Source organism: Pholcus phalangioides, unplaced genomic scaffold, assembly GCF_987345545.1.
Source record: "Pholcus phalangioides strain wild (caught in Gottingen) unplaced genomic scaffold, Ppha-v1.0 ptg000004l_1, whole genome shotgun sequence".
NCBI lineage: Eukaryota > Metazoa > Arthropoda > Arachnida > Araneae > Pholcidae > Pholcus > Pholcus phalangioides.
Genome location: NW_028301597.1, coordinates 643,368 through 667,968, shown reverse-complemented (window position 1 = coordinate 667,968; position 24,601 = coordinate 643,368). Strand labels below are relative to the sequence as shown.

General features: G+C 32.0%; 1 protein-coding gene across 1 annotated transcript; it reads left to right on the top strand.

The window, feature by feature from the left end:
• The first annotated feature begins 142 nt into the window (after nucleotides 1–142).
• LOC149086382 (protein-lysine N-methyltransferase SMYD4-like) lies at nucleotides 143–23,249 on the top strand. The gene is made up of 19 exons (XM_089255176.1): nucleotides 143–304; nucleotides 2,851–2,992; nucleotides 3,972–4,085; nucleotides 4,360–4,483; nucleotides 5,040–5,096; nucleotides 5,435–5,489; nucleotides 7,470–7,602; nucleotides 9,446–9,570; nucleotides 10,343–10,448; nucleotides 11,269–11,329; nucleotides 11,605–11,759; nucleotides 15,985–16,400; nucleotides 16,521–16,594; nucleotides 17,776–17,894; nucleotides 19,202–19,309; nucleotides 19,525–19,591; nucleotides 20,743–20,856; nucleotides 21,372–21,543; nucleotides 21,643–23,249. The coding sequence occupies exons 1-19, from the start codon at nucleotides 165–167 to the stop codon at nucleotides 21,773–21,775; spliced, it is 2,415 nt and encodes an 804-aa protein (XP_089111302.1). The 5' UTR covers nucleotides 143–164; the 3' UTR covers nucleotides 21,776–23,249.
• Nucleotides 23,250–24,601: the final 1,352 nt, after the last annotated feature.

Here is a 24,601-nt window from a genome sequence, read left to right as displayed (position 1 = left end):
AAAAATGCACAATATTCTTGCTTAAAACATTTTTATCAATAATAATAATAGGAATTGATTTTATTCTTTTATTTTGTTCGACCTTGAACTTGTCTTCTGCCAACTGGTGGTCGGTCCGTGACATGACCTCCGTGCGAAAAAAGAAATCCGCATCATTGCAACGAATGGCGGCCTACACTTGTTGGCATGATGTCTTGGACGACATAACGGCACGTTTGAAGAAATCCAAAGCCCTCGTTAAATTCGCCAAGCTCAAAACCAACGAGGAACGTGTCGATTTCTGTCTCAGGGATGACATCTCCAGGTCTGACACCATTAGACATTTGTTTATATATTTTGAAAAAAATTTGTTTGTTTTGAAAGTTTTATTTTGAATATCATGCATATGGTGAACTGCATTGCACTGTGATTAAGGGGGTATTTCTTTGAAATTTGATTCGAATTTCAATATTAGGCGTTATTACCCCAATTCCCTTGTTATTCTACTCCTTTTGTTGTTGAACTAAATTGATTTCCAGTTGTTAAACATAAAGGGTCTACCTTCGAAAAAATCTGTGGCAGAGATTTCAACAAGATTCCTACATAACGTGGAAATTCAGGGCATATGCAAGTTTTTACTTTAAAATATGGAAGACAGGTGGCAGCACCAGTATAGCACAAAACAATCATGACTCTCACAAAATAGATTTCAAGACCACCCCCACATGCAGTAGTCTCAATCCTTCGAAGTACTGGAAAATAATAGAAAATGACATTTTATATGTGGGGTGGGATTATCTATTCATAGCTTTGGAACATAGCTGTTCCATAGCTTTTTCACCCTTAATTTGATGATTGTTTAATTCATTGAGCTACTACCAAGACCCATCCATGGCACCCACATGGGTGGTGGTAAGATGCTCATGTACTACCATGAAGGTCATGCTGTCAGGTCTGAGGTTCAAATCAGGATAATACAGATAAGATATTTTCCCTAATAAGCTTGAGGCGACCTCTGATGAATGGCATTTGCATTCCTAACTCATTAATTGCAGTATAGTGATATGGTCGGAATTGGTGTGTGGAGAAGTGGTCCCATAGGCATAGAATTTATGCCTTTGAGGCTGGTTACATTTATTCCTTGTCTATGTCCACCCCTGACGTGGGGACATCTTCAGAGCATCATGGGGTCCCAGGACCAAGTGATTTTTCTGAGGCCCTACCTGGCAAATTCTCAGAAATTTCAAGCAGTTCTTATTTTTGTGAGTCCCTTTCTCATGAGGCCCTGGGCCATGCCTTAAGATGACACTGCCCTGAAGGCTTGATATGAATGCTATTTTCACACCACAAATTTGCTATAAAGGCCTGTGAGAAATTTTGTTCAGTTCCACCAAAGTATAGGAACCAATACCCCCTTCAGTCTTTCTCAAGACCCCCCTTTCAAACTGAAATTACTCGTACATATTCCCAGGAAACCCTTATAGACCTGTTAGAAGGAAATTCCCCAAAGCAGAATTTACCAAAATCTGTGGCTTACATCGCAGAACCATCTCAGGAAAAATTTTAAGAAAAAAGTTTTTTTGTTGTTTTTTTGCATGAAAAACACTATAAATAAATTTTTACCGCAGAACATTTTCATTCAGCTGAGGGCTCATTGCAGAATAATGCAAAAAATTCTGCTTTGGGAGAAGACATTCATAGTCCCTTGAGGTCAATAGTGAGTGCATTATATGTTTATATATGTAATATAGTGGTGTTTCGTCAGAACATAACTCCAAAATCACAGTTTTCAGATATGAACATTTTCATTGTCATTTAAAAATCAAAAATATGGCATACACACAAATACAAATGAAAATATCATACATTAGCATGTTGTTTAGCCGTACGCACATATTTGGGCATTTATCTCACTTCTAATTAGTTATAATTAGCAAGACTTACTTTTACATAAAAATACATTTTTTGGAGATATCATGTTCTGACCAAACACCACAGAATGTTTGCTTATTTTATGCATGTTTGTATGCATACATAGCTTTGAGATTTTGAGAAGAAATTTAAAAAATTTAGCACCACACAGATTATAATCAAAACCTTCGAGTTTCAAGACTCAAATTATCGAGACTCCTGTACATATACACAACATATTCATTCACTGTTTATAAATTCCCTGGTGGAATGTTCACAAGATGCATGCACTGTTAAATATTAGTTATAAGACGTAAACATGTAAAATCTCATGAACCTGGTTTTGTGCAGATATTTATTTATACAGTGAAACCTCATTACAATGATACTCGATGCAATGATAAATATCTCTACAACAATGTTTTATTATATCTTGTTTAGAATCGTCTATAATCTATATGAGACTCTCAGTGCCCTTTTTTCTAATCAATGTTTATCTGCTGCTCTCCAGAGCAATTTAAAAAATAATCTTTTTGAAAAACCTTCGTTAAGCAAAAAAAAAAATTACTTATTATTTACAAATTTCTTATACCTTCATCGCGACTGAAAAAACAGCGCTGTGCAAGTAAAAAAACCAGTGGGTACTTGGTCTCCCAATTACTATTTTTCTCCATATTAGTATTTTTCCTGGGTTCTTTTCTAGTAAAAAACAAACACGTGCTCATATTCATCCCGAGCCCCATGTCTAGAGCTCTGTCAAGATTGCCCAGGTTGGGTCCATGCTCTTCCGATAGATCCAGCTTTAGCCCATCTTTAAAAATACCATCTTCATGCTGTTTTTGAAATCAATGCTCAGCTGTTTATAATGTACAATTTCAAGCATAATTACTGTTCCCATGAAGTAGCCTACTTGGTTTATTAGGATATGTTAATTGTGAGCATTATTATATCATTTCTCAGGAGTAAAGTCCAACAATGGCTCAGTATCATGTCATCATCCCGCCACAGGAAGTATTGGGAGAAAGCTTCAGAACTCAGAGCTGATGGAAATGTGTGTTTTCAAGAAAAAGAGTATGCAAAGGCTGTGGAGCTCTACTCGCAGGTACTGCTCAGGAAATTTAAAAAAAAACCATCAAATAGAATGATATAAAACATGAAAGAAATGTTCAAATATTCTATTTGATAGATTTTTTTTGCTTTGTAATTAAATTTTTTACCAGTTCTCATTTTATACTGTCATGCATATATAAGTTAAAGTATGCTATGTGTAGAGACAGGAAGTTTAGGCAAAAAAAATGCTAGAATATGTGTTTTTCTTTTGCCTATTTTCAAACATTTTTTAAATACTTCGACATTTTTATATGCAAATTTATGAGTATTCTCTGGCTTTTCCGGAGAATTTAAATATTTTTAGCATTGAAAACTTCCAAAAAAATTTTCTTTTTGAATTCTTCAACCCTTGATATTGGTACAACCCTTAAATTGATACAATCATCTTGGAATATCAGCAATCGTCCATCTGAAATCATATAACAGATGAATAAAATATAAACTATCTACACCGATGGGCAATCAAAATTATAAACATGATTATAGCCAAGTAAATGACACTTGATATGTCCTTGTCATCAATGATCTAATTTGTCTCTTCTTCACAGGTGAACATGAACTTTTTACTAATTTGGGGCCCTTTGAAGGGCCGCAGACACTTTTTTAAGCATAATAGTATTTACTTAGCTAATAATGCAATTATAATCTATTGATCAAACAGTAAATTCAGTGAGTGCAGTCAATTTTTTAGCCAGTTTTTGGACCCTTATTATTGTAGCTTTTATTTACTTTTCTTTTCTTTTTTCCATTTAAATGCCTTTATGCCTATTTTAGGCATTTTCAGTGCCTTTTTGCCTACCTATTCAACCATTTTTAGTGCCACAATTTCCAGGCTCATGCTATGTGTATTCCTCATTGCATTTAATATATCTGGCTTGCTCTCTAAAAATTAATGAGCATTGTAGTTTTTAAATTTGTGATGAAAATGTATTTTATCCTTATTTTACTTATTTCTGAATATTTCTTTCTAGAGCATATTGGCAGCTCCCTTTCCAAACACAGTAGAAGCTGGTGCTCATGATGAAGAGCTATCACTTGGATATGGGAATCGGTCTGCTGCACTTTTTCATATTGGAAAGTACAAGGTAAATACTAAAGAAGTACAGTCATACTTGTTTAATATGCTCACTGTTAATATGAACATTTCTAAAACCATATTTGGTTTGTTATTTGCTTGTATCATAAATTGTATGCTTTTTAAAACAATAAACTAATAAGTCTTGTTAATACAGCCAAATATTTTGTAATTTGTGTGATTAAATCTTTTTGAAACCTTTCTTTTGGTGATAAATAAGGATACATGTGTACTGTACGACTAGTTTTCAAAATTATGAACATGATTTTTCTTTTTAATCTCAGGAATGTTTGGAGGATGTTGAAAGAGCAATCAAATATAATTACCCTCGTGAGCTCAGGTTTAAGTTGTTGCAAAGAAGAGGACAGTGTTACGTAAAGCTGAATAATCCAGCATTAGCTTTACAAGGTTTGGAAATTTGAATTTCATTTCGTTTTTCTTCATTCTTTCAAACCAATGAATCTTTTTTACATTCAGTTATTTTGGGTTATGAATTAGCTGACATGCTAGCTAGAAGGGTTCCTAAGACTCTTTATTGGTCCTAAGTCGCCCAAATAATTTAATACACCATTGGTGTTTGTGGCATATGGTCTTACCATACGCATAAACTTGTATTTGGCCCATAGGTTTGAAGACCCCCCCCCCCCAATATTTGCCATCTCCATATGCCCTATGTAAATATTAATTTTGAGGGGGGATACATTTCCAACAAGTTTACGACTATGGATCTTACCATTTGCAAAAGAAACTAGTTGGTGCAGGGGGGAAAAATTTCAAAGCAACATTGATTGTCATAAGTTTTCAATGAGTGATTAAGTGAGTACATCAAAATTTAATCTTCAAGTTCCACTTCACTCATCTCCTATTTTATTTATTTTTTTATTTTATTTATTTTTTTGCTTTGAATGGGCAAATAAGATGTAAACACACAAACGAAAGTAATCATTGAACTCACTTTTTTCAGCTTTTGATGAATCAATTAAGCTGCTTGAAGATGCTCGCCTGGATTCAAGAAAAATAGGTAAGATTACATGGTTTAATTTTATATAAGATTTGTTTTATTTTTTGTCTTTATACTTTGAGTTATCTTATTCCTAAATCTATATAAAGTTAAATGTGTGTATATATATATATATATAACTAAATCAACATTTTTGTTTGATCTTTGAAAACTTCGGTTGCAAAAATTTTGAATTTCCATTCAGAAGATTGAGTCATGCAAACAAAATCATGCTTTGAAATTATAAAGATGGTAATATGCACATATATAATCATATTTTGTATGCATACATGTCAAAAAATATTCTACAAAAGAAGTAAAAATTGTTTTTACTAATATCCAATTCATTTTTCTTCAAGCTCGTTTGAAAAAAGATATTGAAAGCTCAAGAAATGCTGTTGAAATCCCTGAAAAGTATGTTTGTGGTCTTTTCTAGTCTTGTATCGATTTTGTACAGTGTAGATTTTTTTCATTGAAAAATAAATAAAATCATTGTGAATGAGAAAACTAAGAAATTAAAGTTGGTTCTGAATAGCAACTCTATTGCCAGAGACATTTGGGTCTATTTTCCAAACTTTTCACAAAGTTAATGACAAGAAATGTTTGGCCAGACCCCTGGTTACCGATTTGAACTCTTTACAAACCAAAAGTTGATAGCTAGGAGGTCAAAATCAGTGCATGCATCATTAAGGAGCCCCATATCCTCTAATTGCTTAAAGAAATTTTTAGGTAAAGAGAATATGGATTCTTTTATTTTAAGGGCAATTGTCATTTCATTTGATTTGGGAATGAGGGGTTTACATTTTTGTATTAAACTAAGACACTGTAGACTCACTCATCTGGCACATATTAGACCAGGGTAGCTCCATATTACTGTATGGTAGGTGGGAAAAAATATTTACATAATATAGTTGAGACGCTTGTTATAACAACCTCACGTTATAGTGACCATTGGGATAAGTCTCGAGTGTTTTCGTAGAATGACTGTCATATGAATGTTTTACTTTCAATATAATGTCCATTTTTGATGAAATGAAGGGGATCGTTATATCAGGCAAAGACTATAAACTTTGGCACACAGACATGTGTCATTGCTCGTCGATACTTGAAAGGAGCTCATTTGAAAATGCTAGATCACAGAACGGACTAGGTTAGCGCAAAGCTGGATTACAGTCTTATATCACTATCATTTTTTTATAAACCATGAGACAAGTACGTTTCTCCAAAAATAAGACTGACCTCCAAAATAAGCCCTAGAATAATTTTTCAGCATGCTCCTAATATAAGCCCAACCCCGAAAATAAGCCTTATTTAAAATTGTCAGACTCATTTAGTATGCCTTTTCAACACATGATGGATGTATCGAACAATACTTTATTACTATTTATTACCAATTAAAAATATAAATAAATGATGTTATTGACATTAACACTTGAAAAATAAATTGTAACATAAATTATAATTAAATTTTCGTTAATGCCCAAGCAGGCATCCTTGGACCAGAGGTAAATAGATAAATAAACCTTTACAGATAACAATAACAAACAGATTAATTTTAACCTTTGGCTTTTATCAAAGAAAATGAAGAAACTTGGACGGGTTAAAGTTACAGTGGTGTAAGTCAATAATCTTCATTTTGAGAAAAAGGTTTTACTAGAACCATTGTCATAGGTGCCCATGTTAAAAATTTTGTGATTTCAAAATTTAGAGCCGAACTATTGAAGCTGTTACTTAGTTCATTTTTCTTTCAAAAGTTTAGCACTTCTAGATTGCATTTCTAGACTTGTCAGAATTGTTTAAAATGTGACTTACACCACTATAACTTCAAAATGTTCTCTCAGGGTGTCCGATGATGAATGAAAAAGCAGCATATGACGTATTTCAGCTACCCAATGAATGTCATTGTCATAAGTAAACAACCAGTACAGTTTGATGCCAATGACTGAATTAAGCTATGAGTATTTCCAGCTGGCATGAATGCATAGCCTCGTTTTGTCCTACAAATTTAAACTGGACTTCTTTATTTTAAACGACGTCACCCAAAAGAAACCTTTTATTGTAGTCAGCACTTGCAATTTTTTATCAATTTTTGTGTAACTGTCATTCAAAAATGTCTTCAAAAAGGAAAAGTTATTCTACCGAAAATAAGCCTTAGATTTATCAGGATGCTTCTAATGTAAGCCCTTCCCCGGAAGTAAGCCCTGATGTATTAAGCAAATATTTATGTAAGACTTGGTCTTGTTTTCTGGGAAAAACAGTATTTCTTTGGAGGATTTCAGTATATTTCATCTAAATTAATTTTAGGAATGATGTCGGAAATCAAATTAAATATTGATTAACAATGGGGAGAAAAATAGTTTTAAATTTAATGTTACCTGTTTCTTTTTTCTCCAGCAAAGAAAATGATGAAGAATCAACTGATGAACCTATGGTTCCTTCTATATCATATGGCAATCATTCTTCTCTTTCTTCAGCATCTGTTGCCCTGGATGTACAGTATGACAAACGAAAAGGCAGATACATTGTGGTTAGCAAATTTTTTTTTTTCCTTTGTAAGAATTGTTTTACCCCCCACCCCACCCCCCAATAATGCATAAAGAAAAAATGAGAAATTCTCAGATATGTAGACAGCATACCATACTTATGTGATTGTTTCTGAAAGTTACTTATATCATTAAAATTTTGGCTCTCAAATTAAATTTCATATACAATAGAAGTCTGTTATAACGATAGCTCACAATCACAGGAAAAGTTATGACGAACTTTTCATAAGCAGATATTTTTTGCATTATCTCTTTGACAATGACCTGCAAATAACTCGTTATATCCAGATTGTCATTATAAGCCATACTCGTTATAATGGACTTTTACTGTATATAATATACTGGAGATCCTGTTAGTTTGTTCCCATCATCCTCTAAATATACTTCGTCATGCAAAAATCAGTTGGCATGGTATAGTTTAATGTATTATCTGCCGAATAAAAGTAATTTTGCTTACAAGATTGCAGTAATTGATAAAGTGGTAGTTTTAATATCTTTAAAGCTCCCAAGCTTTTGTGTGTTGAATTTATTTATTAGTACTGGGCCGCCATAATAAATCTGAGGTCGACAAAGCAAAACATGCCAAAATCTGTGACGTATGTCACAGAACAATCAGTGCTGCTGCAGAAAAATCTACAAATTTTAAGTGTAGAAAACACATGGGAATTTTTACTACAAAACATTTCCTGTCAGCCAAGAACTCATTGCAGAACAATGCAAAACATTCTGCTTTTGGGTCTGTGGCTACTTTGCACCAAAGCTGAAAAAAAAAAATTTAATGATACCTAGTGGTTATTCTAATGAATATTTTCAAACAGTTTCAATTTTGTCCTACAGGAGATGTTATCGGTCAGCTCTGTATTTGAGCTACTGATGCATTCGTCAGTTTGTGACTAAAAATTTTACTTTTTTTTGACAAAAGCTCCAGCTAAAATTCAGAAGCCAGCACAAATATGTTTAGCAAACAGTATTGAAAATAGCAGATGCATCATATCATCAACTCAAATACATAAGTTGACCGATAATGTCTCATGTTGAGCAGAATCGAAACATTGAAAATATTCATTAGAATAGCCACTAGGTAGTATATTTTTTATGGGCATTATGATATCCCATAGTATTTTATTGTGTACATATACTTTTTAGATTTTATAATTGCATTTTTAATTGGGTTGCTGTATTTTTGAAATATATGACATTCATATTTGTTATGTGCATCTTTTTCTCAGCCACCTCGTTGGGCATTTTGCTGTTGTGACCTTGTATTTGTATAGGTAATGTTGAATCTTTTTTTCAGCTTTGGTGAAAAACATCCCTGTTGATGTAAAGTAGCACTCAACTAAAGTACTTTTTCTTGTACATTTCATGCTTATTATTTGAATATTTGCTGACGAATTGAAGTATATATTTTTCCTCTAATAATTGCATTACTAGCAAATCGAGACATATCAAAGTACCACTGTATTTTTTTCATTTCAATAATATTTTTGCCATTCAATCATGTTATGATTTCATCAATCATGCTGCAGCCTTTTCACTTTTATACGGAACTGCACCTGCTATCATCACGCATTTTCTGTGAAAGAGAGTTTATTTTCCATCAGTCTATTATATTAGGTTGCCAATGTAGTGTCTAATAAATCCAAATTGCAATATTTTTCAAAGTTTTTTTATTAAATTTATTATAGTAGCTCTTAAACTGCAAGTTGCAGACTGTTGTGACACATTCTGCCTTCAGAGAAAATTAATAATTTTATCTTACTGATTATAGAAGTTTGAGAATGAATATTTTTCATGCTAGATTTACATTTTAATTTTATTAAATAGGCAAACAGGCCAATTACTGCTGGGAATACGTTATTTGTTGAAGTCCCTTATGCCTCTGTTCTTTTGCCTAGTCAGTATACAACTCATTGTCATCATTGTTATGTTCGTGCTCATGCTATTGTTCCGTAAGTGCCTAACTTCTATACTGATGTTAGTTGCAATTTATTTTTTTCTAAGTCTGTAATCTATATAAATGCAATGGCCATGCTTTGCGACAGTTGAACTGGCTTGTAAGAAAAGTTATAGAAAGTTGTAAAAAAAATGTATGCATGAAAAATTCTATAAATCTGAACTGGCTAAAAAAAACTTTTTCCATGAATAAAAAGTGAAATTTATTTATTCTTGGCTAACATCAACATATTTACACGAAATGTGTGAATTGAAACTAAATTAATTAAAATATTTACAAATCAGGCCTAATTGCTCATCTATATTAGTAATATTAATTGTTCTTAAAATGAAAAACTGACACACTAGACACAAATTGTGATTAACAACTCTTGTTTTTTCCCATCATCTTTATTTTTACAAATACAAGTTTTTAACCCGAAATCACACACACCAGAAGTATCATCTTACCTTTTTATATTTTTTTCACAAAAGGGAATGGCAGGTGAGAGGAATAGATTACGTAAGAAAGATAGAGATAAAAAATAGGGGTTATAAATATACATCACAGCATGGGGAATCATTTATGTGAAATACAACTGTTTGTATTATCTTTGTGAATGATTATTGCAATTAGGGAGTTGCAGGTACCAAAGGAAGGAGGTGGAAAAATATATGCATGTTTGCCTCGGCTGACCAAGCATATCTAGTTGGGGCATTGTTGCCAGTCTATAATATGTGTATGCATGTATGTGCAAACACAAAATTATATCTGTTTTAATCTTTCAGTTGTCACCAATGTGCTCAGGTTCGTTATTGTTCTCAAATTTGCTGTGATGAATCATGGGAAAAATACCATAAGTGGGAATGTGGAAACCTTGATTTATTCCACACTGTAAGTTGAAAAGTGAGTTTCTCTCTTTATATGAAAATGATGTGCCACACATAAATTTGATTCAGATTCTTTATTTAAAAATAATCACTAGAAATGAACTGATTCTTTATTTGAGAATAATTGCCAAGGACCAGCTGATTAAGAATACAATGGGTCTAGCTTACAATGATTTCAAAAAACTGTCATTGTCATGAAAAGTCTAAGGTGGAAAACGCCTTAAACAGGAAATCTCAATCACAGTATTAATAAGATTTGATACCTCAAAAATAAGTTGTTCTAAACTGGAAAATGTTGTAAGTGGAAATGTTATGTGTGAAAATCACTGTAATTTCCAAAAACCAACTGATTCTTTAAGAATAATTCCCATAAACCAGCTGATTCTTTAAAGTAAAAATACTTGTACCTACTAAATCCTTTCCTTACAAATAATATTGTTTCTACAAAATCAAAAATAGTACAGTTGAACGTTAATAAAATGATACTCAAGGGACCAGAGTATTGTCATACCATATGATGGATTAATCATATGAATAATCATAAAGGATTGATCTTTGTAGATAAAATGTATCAAAACTGTGAAAAGTGCATCCATACCTGAGAGTAATGTTGTTATATAGACAATTATTGTTTTAGAGTTTATCTGATTATTATTTCAGCATGTAGTAACAAATTTATAATTCTGTAGTTTATAAAGAAATTACCTTAGTGATTGTACATGAGAATCTTTTGTTTTCAGTATCTAAGAACTGTTAATTTTTAAAACTTGTGAAACAGATTATAAATGTTGGTCTTTTCTAATGTGGTGGTGTTTTTTTTTAAGGTTGGACTTGCTCATCTTGGCTGCAGAGTAATTCTTGTTACAGGGTTGGAAAAAATAAAGGGTCAGTGCTATCAATCATTAATATATATTTCATGAATAATAATAATAACGTGATCCACACATATTCCCAAGGGATCAGCATGATCCGTCCAGGGAATTTGTTAGTGTTAGTAAACATCCATGCCCGAACGGGGATTCGAACCCAAACCTGCACAGTGAGAAGCTAGCTCCCTAACTGTTTTTCACAGTTAGAACCTAACTGTTTTCTTCTGTTTTTCACAGAAGAAAAAATTGTTTTTTTTTTAACTTTAATAATTTTTTTAATTTTTGTTTTAGAATTTAGGGAAGAAATTTCCAAGTCTTCTGATGCAACTACCGCTGTGCCTAGTTCTTCAAGTGAAAAGTGTTACGACAATTCATATCGATCTGTTTACAATTTGGTAGCACACATTGATGACATGCATGTAGAGGATACATTGAGATATGCTTTGGTGAGTCCAAGATTTATTTTCTGAAAAATATTATAACTTTTTATGTAAATTCTCTTGGCTATAACCAGAGTAAACCAGGACCTGTGCATTGTTGTGCTATATATTTTTACCGTTAAAAAGTTTCAAATAAAGCTAGATGACCTTGCTAAAAATCATCCAAGTTTTGAAAAACACTTGCATGCATTACTATATGCCAACAAAATGGGGCTTTTCATTTATTCACTGGTTTTAGAATTTTTTTTTTGGCGTGTTAACTTTTACAAAGAACATTTTGTTGGAATGATATGGCAAGAGAAAGTAAAGAAAAAATGACATATGTGCCAATAGAGGTTCTTATTTTACTGTTCATAAAAAATGTGAAATTTTAATGCAGTTAAATAGCAAACTTAACACAGTTTTTAGAAATACTCGTAATAGCTATGATCTCATATAAATCAAGTTCAACTGCGTTCTGAAATTTCTTAGGAATAAGCTGCTCATGGGACAATGAAAGAGGGAAAAAAATGTCCTTAACCCTGGTTTTTTTTATCAAGTTCAACATTTTCAGTTTTTTTGGATAAGGTATGCAAGATACTTAGGCTAAGCACAAATTGAGTCGTTTGCAGCGTTCGCGAGTGGGCGGGACCCGAGTGCGATGACGTCTACACGCCCCACGCGTAGCGAGGGAATGCGCATATTTGAACGCGTTTCAAGTGCAGGAGCTTTTTCAAAAGGAAATGATTTCGAGGCCTGCAACCTTGGCATTTAGGAGGCTCCCGGAGCCTGGATATTATATATTGGTCATTAAAATTTACATTAATGAAGACATAACATTAATTAAAATATAAAGTACGGGAATACGCTGAAAAATATATTAAAATACCGTATATAAAAACGTGAACACGAAGAAATAAAAAAATCAGCATTGATGACAATTCGAAATTAATGAATAATTAAACTATTGAAGATTCCGATTTTTTTAATAACTTATTCCTTAAAATAACATAAATAATGAAAATGTACATAAATTAATGAAAACTATTTACATAAATTAATCGAAATTGAAAATAGATAAACATTAACGTAAATTTTGAAGGGATAAAAATTTTAATCAAAATTCAAGGTTAATGAAAATATAGAATTTATGAAAATTCAAAATTTAGAATGAATCACAATTAATAAAATTAAAGATTATTATATAATTAACAGAAATTGGAATGAATGAATATTCCGAAATTAATGGAATTTAATTGATGGAATTTTTCCGAAATTAATTTCCTATATTCATCCCACAATGAATGAAAATTTGGAACTTGTGAAAAGTTGAAACAAATGAAAGCATTGATCACAATTAAAAATTAATAATTCCAAAACTGCTGGAAATTCATATTTAATTGAAAACCACAAGATTAACACCAGAACTAGTGAAATTAATAATTAAATTTCAGATGTAATGAAAAATTATTCCTCTATCGATCAATAAAATATCATAATTAATGAATATTCGGAATTAAAAAGAGCCAAATTCAGAAATTTAATGGGAAATATTTCGTAGGCTATTAAAAAAATAAAAGTGGATTTTTTTCTCTAAAAATTATGGAGGCATAAAAATTAATTAAAATTCAGAAATAATGACAATTTATAAAATTTGGAAACAATCACAAAATTAGTGAAAATTTGGTGTATCAATGAAAATCCTGAAATTAATGAATTCCAAAATTAATGAATCCCAAACTGAATTCCTAAATTAATGAATCCAATAATGAATTCCTAAATTAATCAATCCCAAAATTAATTCCAAAATTAAAAATAACTCCATAATGAAAGAAAATTTAAAGCTAATGAAAAGTCAAAACCTTGGAAAGAATAATAATATTTAATAAAAATTCTGAACGAAATAAAATAATTCAGGAATTAAAGAAATAATTGATAATTCCATGTTTATGTAAGTAACGTTGATATTAATTAACATTTTTCATAAGAGAATGCGAACTCTATCAAAATTACGGTTAAATTTTTAAAAAACCCCTACCGAATATGAAGCATCGTGCGCATGGGACACGAAAATCTGCGGCTCAACGGCAGCGCCAACGAGTGCACGCATACATGCGCTTAGCGTAGTATCGCCTCGTGTCAATTTGCGCTGTCCTTCTGATTTCCGTTGGCCGCAAAACAGAGTGCTGCCCAGCTTCGTGTCACAAACGCTGCACGTGCCTCAATTTGCACTTTGCCTAACAGCTTGCAGGCCACAAACTGGCGTGCTTATTGTGTTATGTGCATTGATATTTTATTTTAAAACACTTTTCATAGGCTGAATTGAACCTTTTTGTATACCTGAGGTTGTGCCTCATGATTTAAGCTAAGTAGAAAAACAAAACTTCCTACTTACGTTGAGGAAATAAATATTTTTGCACCTATTTTTGTTAAAATATTTTTGAATAGTTATAATTCCTACTCACACATCATTTCTATCACAGATGCGGATAAAATATTAAGATTTTTAAAAAATAGGCAGTGGCTTTAGATTGTAGCCTAAGAGCCAAAATTTGATTCTTAAAACTATATAAGTCCATAGGCAGAGATAGACTTGAAAGCATGGTCATTATTACTGGTGGGGGGGCAGATGATGATGTCAATTCATATGTACACAGATACATTACATCAGTCGACTCCACCTTTGATGCTGGAGATACGGGGGAGGGGGATGTCCCCCTGTATCTCCGCCCATGTATAAGTCATAGCTTTATTGAAAAAATTGCAACAATCTCAGTTTGCATGTATAGCTATTGTCTTTTTTGACTACTATTATGTGCACATTTTATTTTATTTTTCACTCCACACTTTATTTGTTAATGTTGCATGTGTGTTCTGTCAAGTCAAATTTTGTGAATTCCAATAATTAAAATGTGTAACATATTGCTTCATATCACATTTTTTGTTTAATGTAAAATAAAAGTTTCTTCATATGTTCAAGGTAGTGTTTGTCGTGTACAATGTCTTTTAAAGCAACTGTGCAAACTTGGATATTATATATACAGACATTCGCCAACATTGGCTTAAAGCTCGTCAGTAGTCATGAATGTTCAGCTTTGCCATGGGGGATGGAACCCTCCCCCCCCCCCCAGAATAACATTGTAGTACAAAGTACAATAAAAAATAGTCACTCAAAAACTAATTTTTTTTTCATTTCAAAGTTCATTAAATACTGCACCTCAGTGGCACTGGAACCTAGAGGGACTCTGGCCACTAGACCCCCCACCTCCTGAAGCAATGTTCCTAGATCGCTGAGTCCCTTTATAATTCATAAATATTCAATGTGATCCCAACTTGCATACCCCTTTATGGGCCATATATATGCACGTCTAGCAACCCTAGACACCACCCTGGTTTCTCCGTATCTGAGCTCCTGTGGCACCTACGGCGAAACATTCTTTCTGACACAAGTTCTGTGAGCTCGACCATGCACTATGCAAATGAAGCTGGGTCCAGACTCACCGCACTGAACCATTCAAAAACTTGTTTTTATTCCATGGGATGGGACTGTTTTGACAGAAAACAGGTGGTTTTTGCGTGTTTGGGCATTGAGTACAGCCAACACCTCCTATAGCAGAAGTTTTTCGTGTGAAACTTGTGACAAGTCATCCATTTCACCTATAGTAAGTGGATATACTGAAAAAAAAAGTTAAGATTTCACAAACATGGGCCTGCTATGTCCAATGGCTACAGGTAAAACAGACGACTTCAGTGATGTCAAAGCTTCGCACTGAAACTTCTGCTTTAGAAGGTGTTGGTAGAGTGACAGGTTTAGACGCAGCTTTACAGATTGCCTTCCGTGCACAGACAAAACAGATTGGCTCCAAATTTGTTTTCTCTCGAACTCACTCTCATGAGTATACAAATTCATTGTCACAGTAAAGATTGATGCAATTTTATAGAAATAATAATAAAAATAAGTAAAACACTACAAGAAACTCAAAGACTCTATTTTTTAAAACCAATTTCCGTATCATTGAGACTGTTTCCCATTGCTTCGTAGTTCGTTGTGGCCTCCGTAGAAACTATGGACGTAGCTATGTCCATTGCAGTTGACAACTCTGTATATACAAATTCTTTGAAGATATGTGTTTGCAAAAGTTTAAAGATATCTAGTTATGAAATAGTATGTACTGTGACTGTACATGTATAATAATGTGCATATGAGTGTTTGTAGTTTCTCAGAAAATCTTTTCTTTTTTTTTTTATTCAGACAGCGCTTTTGATGCTGCTTTTATTTGACAAGTTAAATTATTTTCAAATGCTAGAGAACCAAACTCTTAGAGACAGATTGAACAGTTGCACGCTAACTGCCAGGGTGGGATCTGCACCATCCACGCCAACTCACAAGTCCCGAAGCCCCGTCCATTCTCGTCTGTCTGTCACATCCATTGATGACAGTGATGTCCCAAGCAGTGCTCCTAGCACAGAGTTATTCACAGGGGGACTTATCCTGCACCACATTGTTCAACTTGTGTGTAATGCCAGTGCCATCACGCAATTACAAGTGACTTCACACTCTGGTGAAGGGGGTTCTGTCTTACACCAGCGTCAAGTCAAAATAGCCACAGGCATTTATCCTTCTGCTAGCCTCATGAACCACTCTTGCAAACCAAATGTTATATCTAGGTAATAATAAGGTTTTAAATAAATTTCTTTTTTTCTCCAAGATATTTTGTTTGATTCTACATTAGTAGGATTAGCAAAATGAAATACATATATTTTCACTGTATGTATTTATTTTTCTAGTTTTCATAAGAATGTGCTTATAATTCGAGCAGTTGAAGATGTGGTAAAGGGACAAGAAATATTCAATTGCTATGGTGAGTGCTTCTGCTGCTTATGCTGGTTTTTCAATACACTTGCAAAAACCTTTTTCGTATCAGGAAATATAATGGGGGGGGGGGGAAAGAGAATATAATAGAAAGGAACAAGAAGGTCTCTAAATTCATTTCAATATTCTAATAGCTGTACAAATCGACCAACAAAACCCTTGTAAAGTCTTTGCATGTTATCTCTTTGTATGTTTTTTACAAAAGCACAAAGAAAATTTACATTTCAAGTGTTCCCTTGTTATATACAAGGAGCTTATTTTCAAAAGGAAACATTTCCACTTTCGCTAAATTTACAGAAGTAAAACTTGTATTCCTCTAGATTGCGTTTGCTTTACAGAAGTAAGCAATCGCCTAACAGGTAGCATGTAGGAATGGTAGAAGAATATTTTAATACTCTGTTTCTTGATCAACGTTCAAGAGAGTTATCCACATTTGAATTTTTTTTGGAAATGTTCTATTTTGAACGAAAATTAGTGGAAATGTTAGTTTTTGATTAAAATTTGAGTTTGTCAAGTGTGAAAATTTCTACATCACCTGTTAATTTCAGAAGGTTTTAACTAGCCCAGGAAGGTACCTTTACTTCCCTCTTGTCATTAACATAAGAAACATGATCATTCTACAATGGAACCTCCCATAATGGACACTCCCCATACAACTCCACAATTTTGATTTACATTGATGGGATTCAATATATCTTACTACTCATTAATGGACACTCCTCTTTAGCAGACAAAATTTTCGGTCCCATAGGTGTCTGTTATCGAGAGATGAAAAATACCAAAGTGTATGTGAAAAAAAGGTGGACATGTTCCCTTTTGATAGGCACGACTAACTTTACATTTTTTTTCTGCCAAAAATATTCCTTGTTTGCATAATCTGGCAAAGCTTATCCCAAAAAATTCATAAACCATTAAAAAGTACATTTCAGGAAAAAGTGGAAATGTTTCTTTTTTAAAATAAGCTCTTCATATGATGTGTTTGTTCATTAAGGTATTTATCATATCTGGATATAAACATAATCGAAGAAAAATGCCTTTTCCATTACCAAAATGCAACTTATTTATGTTCTTTAAAATAAATATTCTGCATATTTGTGTACCACTGTTCTCATAGTTTAATTAAGGAATATTGATTTTATTTATTGATTGAGGACTTTTATTCTCTTGTAGGCCCACATTTCCGTAGAATGCTGCGTGATAATCGTCAAAGGGCTTTGATGGAACAATATTTTTTTCTTTGTGACTGTGAAGCATGTCTGACTGAGGATGATAGAGAGCAGAAATTTCAGGTTGGTGGTGTAACAGTGTCGTTTGGTTCTATTTTAATTTTTTTAATTTATGTATGAATGCTTCTAAAATTGCAGGATTAATATTTTGTTTTCAATTGATCAACTGGCCAATTAATTTCTCCAAATGCTACTACCCGTAGTGCCTCTTTTTTTTTCAAAAATGGGAATGCTTTTTTTCCTGGAAATTTGAAGCTATTAAATTTTTTTTTATTAATTTTTTTTATGAAAACATCCAAACTGAGTTTATCATGTTTTTTCTGTACATTTAAAATCATCATAAAAAAATCAATAAAAGTAATTACTAATTAGTGTTCTAAATATAAATATTGAATTCTTAATTAAATGCAATGACAGCATGAGTTGTTGAAGTTCCAAATGAATGCAGAAAAATATTTTTTCGGTAATTCATTTTAAAAACAATGTATTGAAATTTAAAATAACATGTAAATCAAATATTTTTTCCTTGTATGTTACTAATATTTTGAAAGAAAGTATTGGAAGTCTAGTATTCAGTTTGTGTGTGATATATTCCAAAACAATTGACTCTGACACTAACCAACATCACAATCAGGGCACCAATATTTGGTTGCTTTTCATTTTCCAGTTTTAGAGCACACAACACACTTATAAGAGAGCTTTCTTGTTGCCATCATCAGTCAGCCATTATCACCGTCAAAAAAGAACTAACCAAAAAACTAAAAATTAATTTGAATGTATCAAATAAAAATAGTGGAACTACAAAATTACCAACAACCTTCTAATGAGATGCACAGAGACAAACTGAGTTGAAGACACACTTGTTGAACTGAAAAAGGACAGTGCATATTTATATGTGTTTTATGTGGCTGGCACAACATTATGTATAGGCACCACTGTTAGGTATAGCTGCGACAACCACATGACTGGTTAAAAATCTTTCTTGAAGATATACAAGCATAGCATGTCTAAATCATGCATCCTCTACCTGTGGATTTGTCTGATATGATCTACAACTTCCAAAACTAATAAGATTATTATTATTTTACACAAATATTCCAGTTGTTAAACTGTGACAGATATTCTATTCTAGAGTTCTGTATTGTTTTCTCTAGATCAGGATTCTTCAATGCATGCTCTGCTGAGCTCTTTGATAACATTTATTTAGTACAGCTTAGTCACCTGCTGTCAGACCAGACACGACCCAGGCTAGCTTCAATGAAATTTTCTGTTGCCTGCTTTGTGTCATTTTAATTTTTCCATGGAAAAATTTTAGATCATAAATTTATATTTTGATTTAGCTTGACGATTCAAATATTTGTTTCTCACAGGCTCTGAAATGTGCTTTCTGCAGTGGGGCATTAGGATGTCCTGATAGTAATAATAGAGCTGCTTGCTATGACTGTGGGAAACCACAGGACTGTACTCTGTTATTACAGGTGAGCATAGTATCCATGTATGTGTGTGCAACACATTTTACCTTAAAAAATATATTGTTATATGTATAAACTTTTGAAAAATCAGTATTCAGTGTATGTACAAAGTTTTTACTTTCTTTTGGATACAGTATAAAATTATGTGCGTCTAAATTTTTTTTTAAATAAGTACATTTTCTTATACTTTGTATTTGAATGTTGATTTCTTTATTTCCCAGAAAGTTTTTACTGCACATGATATGTTTGTTCAAGGTCTTCAACTTGCAGCAAAAGGGTCATACAAAGGTTTGTGTAATGTTTTATAATTTATTAATATTTTGGCTCACATATCATGAATTTTCTTTGTGGGGGGGAAAAAGCTTGTTTAAAACATGGCTATCTGTTAAGTGTCTATAATAACCACAATTTTTATGGTCATAAATAGTTCCGAAATGCAGTTAAACCTACTCATTTGATATAATGGGGACCTTAATAAATAATATTAGGGCTAAACATTAAAGAGATATACTTGTTTTTATTCATTAAATTTTACATGAGTATAACAAAATTAGCTTACATAATTTGTTATTTGTTGCATACACCACCTCACCTTATAAACATTTTTAAATATGCTTACATAAAAAACCATTTTTTGATTGATCCAGTTATAAGAAGTTTTACTGTAAATAGGAACAATGTAGTAAAGCATACAAACAACATTTTAAAATATAGAGTTTATGAGAAATTTATTAGAGTTTTTACTTAAAATTTGTTTTAATTTGTGTTTTTATTTTTTATATAGATATACGGGGTGATTCAGAAAAGATTGGAAAAACTTTGAGAGGTGATAGTACACACTAATACATCATGCCATCAAATAATGCATGGTCTCTAATGGTCAATAATGCATGAAACGCACTAGCATGTTTTAAAACAGCCTCTACACAAAAGTTAAAACGGCATATCTGTTGAAATTTATCGGGAGGAAAAGAAAACCATGCATGCAAATGTAACCTGGGGAAAAAAAACAGTATCAAATCTGCATCGCAATGAATAAAAGGCGCGGGCTGGGTATTACTAAAGTTCGCCATTATCCCTTATGTTTCAACTGTTAGAACATTAGAACAGTTGTATGCTGGAATAACTTCAAAGGGCTGGCGTCCATGCCTTTTATTCACTGTGACATAGATTTGCATACAGTTTTTTCTTCAGGTTACATTTGCCTGCATGGTGTTATTTTTTCGCCTGATAAATTTCAACAGAAATGCTGTAGTAATGTTTGAGGAGCGGTGGTTTCGAAACGCTCTAACACGTTTGCGTTTCATGTTAGGCCATGCATTCTTTGATGACAGTTGTTTGTATTGATGTCTACTATCACCTCTTAAAGTTTTCCCCATCTTTTCTGAATCACCCTGTATATATATACACACTATAATAATGTTTGATTGGTATTCCAGATGCCCTTGAGAGGTTGAAACGATGTCACAGGACCAGGGAAAAAGTGATGTATCGTTACAATCGTCAATTAGCTGAAGTTCGGGATCAGTTGGCATGCTGCTATGCTACTTTGGGTAATCTTACATTATTCATAAATACAGTTATACCTAATCCTTTTAATTCAAAAAATGTGTATATTTTTTATGGATGAAAATACATGTTTCCTCCTCCCCCCCGAAGGTGTGAGATTCCAGAGATAATTTAAAAACAAAAATTTTACGCATTTCAACACTCGTGCTGATAATTTTTTTATGAATTATAAATTAGCTATAAATTATTGATTTTGGTCTAATCTGTTTGTGTGTGTTGATAAAATGACAGTAGTGGAATAAAAATGACGAAAAAGTACATAACTCACTCATGTTAAGCTGCCATTTTAACTTTTTCTTGTTATATTTTTAGAACTACCGTACTAAAAAAATCCCTGCTTTGTACAAATTAAGTTTTTTATTTTTTTTTTCTGTTATGCTTTGTTTTAAAATGCTTCTGATTTTGATCACCATATAACCTTGTTTATTTGCAATCACCTTAATTTAGCTGACATTATTTTATTTGAAGAAACTTGAAAAAATATATATATTATATATAGGGAAGATGATGCCTGCAGTTGAGTACCTTCGTCCAACTCTTGAAACCACAGAACAGATTTATGGATCAAACAGCATAGAATTAGCAAATGAATTGCAGAAGTATTCTGACCTACTGATCAATACTATTGCTCAACTTGCCAAAGATGGACCTGTTTATAAAGAAGAAATAATGTATGTTTTGTTTTAGTTTTTTTTTTTTTAATCTTCAAGTTACATCTCTGTCTCATAAGCATGAATGTTTTTCTTCAAGTTCTATTTCATTGTTTTCAGGAATCTAGTTTATGAAGCCCATGAAGTTATGGATCGTTCGTACAAGGTTTTTGCCATACACTATGGACCATACCATGAATCTTTGAAAGAGTTGGTAGCAAAAAAGGAACAACTCAAAATCTTTGAGCAATAAATATTTTTGTCATGAAATTCTGCTGTTGTGACCGAGCCATTTTTTCAATGCATTTCTCTTCTGGCTAAAAATAAATAAAAGCTGCATAGCCAATCAATGTTTTTCTTGTGAAACGTATTTTGAAATTGGCATCTAATTCAAATATCTGCAGATCTACGAAGTTGCACTTCTTTATTGTAAATAATATATTTCATGTTTTGTTATTCATTAGAATGTGTATTTTGTTTCATAAATGTAAATCAAGAGTCATTTATTTGTGTAAGCCAAAATATAAATAGGAATCATATTTTCATCAAAAGATTTGATAATTAAATAACATTCTGATTTTTTTTTTTTTTTCTTAATAGTATTTTCATTTTATACCTAATAAAAGATATAAATCATCTGTTGTAAAACAAATGAAGTAAGCTATGCATATATTTCCTGCGCACACAGTTTTTCTATTAACAATTATATTTAGACAGTCATTACCATAGAAAATGTTTTTTAAGTTTGAGTTATTAAGTTATTTACCCTCAACCTTTAGTTGTCGTAGATTAAATACCCTAGTAGTGTAGCACATGTTTCAACATAAACATAGTTATATTATAAGTAATATTTCTAAACTAAATTAGTAGCAATTCTCTATCATCATGCATTACACTTTCTTTCAATAAAAAAAAATTTCAACACAATACAGAAAAACAATAAACTGATAACAAATGAATAGTTTTTATTTCTTATTTAGTCAATAATATAAACATAGTCGATAAAAATAAAAACATTACTCAATAATACATATTCCAAAGCATTTGTATTACAAACTTGCCTAAAGAAAAATTTTCCACTAAGGTTCAGGTCAATTTCTATTCAATAAATTTTCAACGTAATGATGTTTTTGTGGCATTTTTTAAAAGTATATTGATGCGACATATCTTTTTATTAATCAATTTTCTGTAATGTCTAGCAAGAAGCTATAAATACTTAGATAACACAACCATAATTTTTTTTATGGGCTGTGTATTATACAGTAAAACCTCTCTTTTGGGGGCAAAAAAAATTTGTCCGTAAATATGGGGGATCGTGTCTGAGAGTATCCGTTAAGAAAGTTTTTACTGTATTTATTTTTATTTTTTGGTTGTATATGTTTTTATATTGGGTATTTTGGTTACACAGTCGAATCCCGTTTTAATGAGTACTGTTACAACAAAAATATTGTTTTAGCAAACACTTTTCTAATCCCCCAGATAAGTTGACATAGGAACAATGCTAAAACCTGGAATTCCTTTATAACAAAATTTTGTTGTGATGAAGTGATTTCTCCAATCTGGTGGAGTTTGTTATAATGGTATTCGACTGTATTTGGCATCTATATTTTTTATGGCCATAATTTTTTCAACCACCTTGTGGGCCATTTGCCTGTTGTGGCTTTTGTATTTGTCTAGAAATCTATTTTCGTAGTGACACAAAATAAAAACTGTTATCAATCTCCAAATTTTTTTGTTCTTTTTTTCGTCATTTTTATTTAGTTTGAAAGGTTTTGAAATTTTGATTTTGCAAAAATTTTTCATGTTAATGTTTTTTACAATTTTAACTTTACTTATCTATTATATTGACCACCAAATCTTCCCATACATTTTTGTTGATGAAATTCCATAGAATCAATATTAATTGCCATAAATATTATTTTATTCAATGTTTCTCTCTCCATCAAGTTTCTGATTCAACGTAATTTGTTGATGACATTGTATGCAAAGGAAACAAGCCAAATCCTCAAGATAGTCTTATTTCTATCATGTGTCTTATTGTGTGTACATATTATATTGTGAATACTGCAGCTGCATTAAAATTACAATCTACTGCAGCATCTAAAATTGTGTAAGCATGTCTAATGTTTGTGTGATTGAAGAAAGTTGTGTTATTTTTTAATGGAGATTGTCTTCCAGAAAAATATTATATATTTCTTTCTTTGGAAGTCATCAAGTATTGAGATATTCAACATTGTATTCTTCTATGCAAAGGTGCTTAAGATAAATCATGTTGAAAAAATAATTCAGATGTGAAATGTTTTTCACTGCTCAAAAAGATGCTTGTATCTGTGACTTTGTGTTTCTATTGAAAATTTTCTTTCTTTTCTTTTTTCCCCAATTGTCATAAGTTGTTTGGTTTAAAAAGTTCTTCATATTAGTTTGATCCTTCAAAGAATCTTCATAAATTCATAAGACTTACATGTTCATATTTATAACGTATCTAATTTAAGGTCAGTGATTGATTTTTAAAGGTCTGTTAGAAAGTGTGGAGAAAATGGTAAGTATCAAGAATTCAAAATATTGGAAGTTTGTTGAAAAATTTATTGAATAGGTGCAATTTGTAAAGCTGTGTGTTGTATTGACTATTTAACAGAAGAATTGTTAGGCGAAGTTGCAAGTAAATGTTTTGTGAAATAATGAAAGCTTGTGAATTCTCTTGAAAGAAAAATAGTTTACCACTATTCATAAAATATCCTCTATTATTCTATTCAGTTATGAGTTTTAAATTGAACTAAGTTCAAGCATGACATAATTCACTATTATTTTTTTCTTGTGGCTGCAAAATGATCATAGAAATTTATTCTAAGCACCTATAAAACATTTCCACCGCATACTGTGTATATTGTCTGTTGTACTTAATAAGTTTGAAGCTAAATGTTGGATTTTATAAATTATTAGAAATATTTATATATATAACTGCATCATATTGTGTTCTGTGGATGGTGAAATGATTCTGTAAATGACAATCTCTGTGGAAATGTTATGCATTCTTAGTTATTAATATGTTGTATATATTTTGATGCATTTTGTGCTTTAC

Excerpts from the sequence above, each read along its gene's own strand:
- LOC149086382 (XM_089255176.1), top strand. The coding sequence starts at position 165 with ATGGCGGCCTACACTTGTTGGCATGATGTCTTGGACGACATAACGGCA. Across the intron at positions 17,895-19,201 it reads ATAGAGAGCAGAAATTTCAG|GCTCTGAAATGTGCTTTCTG; the intron begins GTTGGTGGTGTA and ends TGTTTCTCACAG. Across the intron at positions 20,857-21,371 it reads ATGCTGCTATGCTACTTTGG|GGAAGATGATGCCTGCAGTT; the intron begins GTAATCTTACAT and ends TATTATATATAG.